Raw genomic sequence first — 5,081 nt, 5'->3', positions numbered from 1 at the left:
ATGTTCCCCAATCAGCCCTGGCTAAATCAAGCCTTTTGATTACATATGCAGGCTCAGTGATCAGCGCCCTTCCGAACTTACTCATTTCCCATTGAATGGTCCTCCAAGACCTCCCACTCCCCTACTCTTCCTAAGCTTGGTGAGGCAAGGGTTAAGTCTAAGCAGGATGCTTTACCCGTTTTAATGTCAAACCGGGTTGGTCTGATATCATTCATGATAACTAGATTACTGTGATCCAAGAGATCCTCAACTACATCCCCATTTGCATTTTTTTCTTTACTGCCCCACAGGGGGTTGTGCGCATTAAAATCACCTGCCCAGATAGCAGGGGAGCCAGCCTTATTTGCTATTTCTTCAAGCTCTGGCAACATTAGAGGCTTGCATGGGTTGTAGAAATTCACAATACTTATCCTGCCCTTAGCACTCCATACATCCACTATTATACACTCAGCCGGTACCTCACACTCTTTAAGTTTATACTGTAGACCGCATTTAACAAATGTAGCACACCCACCACCTTGTGTCATGTCAGGTCTATCTTTACGCAGGCCTACATATCCTGGTATAACGAAATCAAGGCAGGGTTTGAGCCATGCACAGCCGTGTTTGTTCACGACATTTTCCTTGTCCTTGTAATGTATTTGGGCCCGACGTTCTTTCTATCCATCCTGGTGTTGGTTCACTATGTTGACGCCGCCCTCCTCTTGGTGACGTACACGTTTTCACACGCTATAGAGCGTTGCAGTCCCGCCCCCTACCAGGGCCCAGGAAATGTTTCTCCGTTCATTTTCCTCAGACTTTTCAAAAAGTATTTATTTAAAGACCTTTTAAGCCTCGTACAAAGCCAACTCGAGTTGTGACAAATCATGACAACAAACAAAAGAAAAAAAACGGCAGGTTACAACACTTTTTGTGTTGTTTTTCTTCTTTGTAATTATTTGTTTGGTCCAAAATATTGTGTTTATTGTCATGATTTGTCACGACTCGAGTTGTCTTTGTCCACGGCGTAACCGTCTTTAAATAAATACTTTTTGAAATGTCTATGAGGGAAAAATGCATTGGGAATCATTTCCTGGGCCTGGCGTCGTCATGAAAGGGGGCGGGACTGCTACTCTCTATAAGCCATATCTCCAAAACTGGTGTGTCAAACTGAACAACCAATATGTCCATTTGAAGCTATGAAGCTATGAATATGGAGGCTTAAATATCAGTTCCAGTGCATGTTCTTCTTACATGTACAGGTCCCCCCTGGGGACCCCCCCCTGGGGACCCCCAGAAAAGCTCTGGCCGCGTCTCGCAACCCCCCGCCCCGCCCACCTCTCCACCACCAATACAAACTGACCGCTACAATAACCTTAATAATAGCGAAAATACATCATAAATAAATACTGAAACCAGATATAATCCTTAAGGAAGGTTTATGCATGTTACTGTGTGTACTACTACTGTATGTAAACTGTTCATTTACATTTTCCTTTTTTTTTAATATAGCCTAATCTGGGAACCGTGAGAAAAAAAAGAGATCTACAAGATCAAAAGATTCTGCTATTTTCAAAAAAGATTTGTACACATTTGAAAAGGTGAAATGGAACATTCTGCACAATGAGTACTTCCATTAGTGAGTACTTCCACAACGAGTACTTCCAAATCTTTGTACTACAGCTTAAGTACTTTCTACTCAAGTACATTTTGAATTCCGGGCTTTTACTCGTACCGGAGTATTGCTGCAGTATTGATGCTGCAACATATATAACTAAAGTAAAAAAATAAAAATAAAACACTGAGTACTTTTTCCACCATGGCTATGATGATGTCACAGTCTGCTGATGATGTCACAGTCTGCTGATGATGTCACAGTCTGGTGGGCTCTGGCTCGTCGTCGCTGTCACAGTCACTGCAGTTACCACAGCAGCACTACAGGGGGAGACAGAGGGCAGACCATCAGAGACGCTGCTAAATAAATGGGTGAACGCACGCACGCGCGCGCGCGCGCACACGCACACACACACACACACACACACACACACACACACACACACACACACACACACACACACACACACACACACACCAACCTGGACTCCAAACAGTCTCTGCATTAAAGGGCGTTTGGGAGGGGGGAGGGGCTGACGTCTCCAGTCAAGGTCAGAGGTCAACGAACCATCCTGATAAAAAACATTCAGATCGGAGAAGACCTCTGTCTCTATCATCTGGAGAGAGAGAGAGATATTTATTACATTACAATGTAATAAATATAATAATATAAGAACCGAATATTTTAATAGATTTGAGTTGTTGATCCCAAATTTTAAAGAGCTACATGACAATGACAAACAACTCATTGTATTAGGAGAAGGACCTGCAGCACATCTGGCTGCACAGTATGTGACTGCATGTCACAAAATGAGGGACACATAGAAAAAATATACAAAATGTGACTATTATCTTGACACGAACCATCTCGACACACACACACCACGGACACATTTAATACTGTACATTTTGACCGGTATGACAGTATTTTCATATTGTATTGTGAAAGTTAATGTTCTATTTGCTTGTTTTCTGTTAACCAGGCTTTTCTCTCTGTCTTAGGTTGTGACCAGCATGTGTGCGTGCATGCGTGCGTGCGTGCGTGCGTGCGTGCGTGGGTGTGTGTGTGTGTGTGTGCGTGCACCTCATTCTGCCAGGGTATAGACACGCAGCCCGTAGAGAAGTTGGCGTAGAGCAGCTGGTCTTTGTCCTCCAGATGGACTCCCTTCACTGAGGAGAACTGCTCTATGTCCAACACGTCCTTACAGTAGATGGACTGAGACTGGAGCACGCACACACACACACACACACACACACACACACACACACACACACACACACACACACACACACACACACACACACACACACACACACACACACACACACACACACACACCGAAAATGAATACGAAAATTGCAGAGTCAGTGTCCAAGTGTCCTTGAGCAAGACTCTGAACCCCTGATTGCTCCTGATGTGCAGGTTGGTGCCTTGCATGGTTTCCTCCGCCATCTGTGTGTGAATGTGTGAATGTAATGCACAATCTATGTTAAAGGTGTGTGAATGTGTGTGTGCGCGCGCGCGTGCGTGTGTGTGTGTGTGTGTGTGTGTGCGTTAGGGTGCATCAAAATTTGCAAGTTTAACCTCCTGATCTGTTCCTTTGATAAAATGTGCCACTTCATGTTTTAAGAACATGTGCAAAATATTTGTTCAATATATGGTGATTTACAGGTCCAACGCAGCATGTCAAATTTGGGTAAAAGTGCAATTTTCGGTCCTTTTATAACTCCCATTTTATATTAACATAACACGTAAATTCATCAAGTTTACAACAAATAGTTTTTGAGAAGATGTTTTTGGAAAGAGCTAAATGTGTTTACTTAAGAATAAACATTACATTTTCATTTAAATCATCACTGAAAAATGTTTGAAAATGGAGTCTTAGTCCTTCACTGTGTTCATGTTCAACTGGCGCTTGCAGCAGCTAAGATTGGGCTGCTCACAGCGATAATGCTCAACTGCTTGCAGGACCTCTGCAGATCTTGCTCACTCTTCACTGCTGCCACAAACTGTTGTGAGTTTGACCCCATGCTCGGCGCAGTCATTGACAACGTTGATAGCACACACATTCACCAGTCACCACACCTGCCTGGAATGATAGCCCAATCCTCTACATTGAGTGAGATAAATGCTGGATCGATCTGCAGCCGGTGTATACCGAACCAGCAGTCTGGGTTGGCAATGTTGGACAGCCTGGTGGTCGGCGAGAGGACTGGAAACTTTGGCTTGCACCAGTGCCAAAGCGCTGCTGTTAGCATGGGAAGATCATCCGGCTTGTTATCCAAGATGGCATCCGCAAGTACACGTCACTCTTCAGCTGGTACGTTGGTGTTGAAGAGTGCCAGGGGCAGCATCTCAGCAGTCAGGTACCAGAGGTGCCTCTCCAGTGCTTTCATGGCTGATATTGCAATGCCCTCATCAACAGACTTGTAAGCAAGTGTGCAGGTTGTGGTAGAGTGTGAGGTCATTCCATGCAGCATCTACGGCCGAGTCTTATGTCACTGGCTACACGGTTGAAGATCACACCAATGCAGCAGCAGGCTGCCTTCATGTGTGCCCAGATCACAGAGTCGGGCAGTAATTGTGAAATGATTTCAGCATCATACACAACAGTAGATCGATCACAGCGCAAGTGCTGGAGGCTGTCAATAAAGAACACCACAAGCAGTGGACACCAACTCTTATGTGCACCCTGCACTGGGACGGCAAGTTGACACCGACGCTAAGCAATGTGCGCCAGTTGGAGGAGCGTTTGACAGTGGTGGTTGGAGATGCAGAGCAGCTGAAATTGCTTGGCGTGCCAGCATATACAAAAGGGTAAAGACGAGGTGTGTGTAGAGATCATTGCCAGGCTGACATGTAAGCTACTGCAGGAGTGGTGCTGTGCCGACCAGATTGTCAACATGGCATTTGACAACACTGCATCAAACACAGGCCATCTCACAGCAGCCTGCATTGCCATCCAGCTCTCACTTGGTAGACCACTGCTCTGGCCCTGTGCCAGCATCACATTGGTGAGGTGATCCTCAGCCACATTTTCACTGGCCTCAAGGTGGAGTCCTCACGCTCACCAGAGGTTACCTTGTTTAGGCATCTGCAGGATTGCCGCACAAATACAGTGACCCATTGTACCGCTGCATTACTGCCAACGCCGAACAACCGTTCCTGGGCAGGTTACGTGCTGAACGTGCTTTACATAGATTGTGCATTACATTCACCCATTCACACACACATTCATACACCGATTGCAGCGGAAGCCATGCAAGGTACCAACCAGCACATCGGGAGCAATTTGGGGTTCAGTGTCTTGCCCAAGGACACTTCGACATGTAGACAGGAAAAGCCGGGAATCGAACCGCCGACCCATGGATCATTGGACGACCTGCTCTACCTCCTGAGCCACAGCCGCCCAGAGGTGCCAGCTGATGAGCGACGTGCACTTTCGGATGCCATCTTGGATCACAAGTCAGATGATCTTCCCATGCTA

At 45.9% G+C, this 5,081-nt stretch overlaps 1 protein-coding gene across 1 annotated transcript in view; it reads right to left on the bottom strand.

Moving 5' to 3' along the window:
• Window positions 1-1,851: 1,851 nt before the first annotated feature.
• grk6 (G protein-coupled receptor kinase 6) overlaps window positions 1,852-5,081 on the bottom strand; it is a gene marked incomplete at its 3' end in the record, with an annotated part of 25,111 nt that continues 21,881 nt past the window's right edge. The window contains exons 15-17 of the mRNA XM_079510813.1: window positions 2,678-2,815; window positions 2,076-2,210; window positions 1,852-1,914 (exon numbers count right to left, since the gene is read on the bottom strand). Coding sequence (XP_079366939.1) covers window positions 1,852-1,914; window positions 2,076-2,210; window positions 2,678-2,815 — 336 coding nt within the window. The remainder of the gene's footprint in view (window positions 1,915-2,075; window positions 2,211-2,677; window positions 2,816-5,081) is intronic.

The sequence above is a fragment of the Electrona antarctica genome, assembly GCF_951216825.1.
Source record: "Electrona antarctica genome assembly, chromosome: 9".
NCBI classification, from domain to species: domain Eukaryota; kingdom Metazoa; phylum Chordata; class Actinopteri; order Myctophiformes; family Myctophidae; genus Electrona; species Electrona antarctica.
The sequence above is the reverse complement of the archived record's forward strand: the minus strand, read 5'-3'. Positions and strand labels throughout refer to the sequence as shown.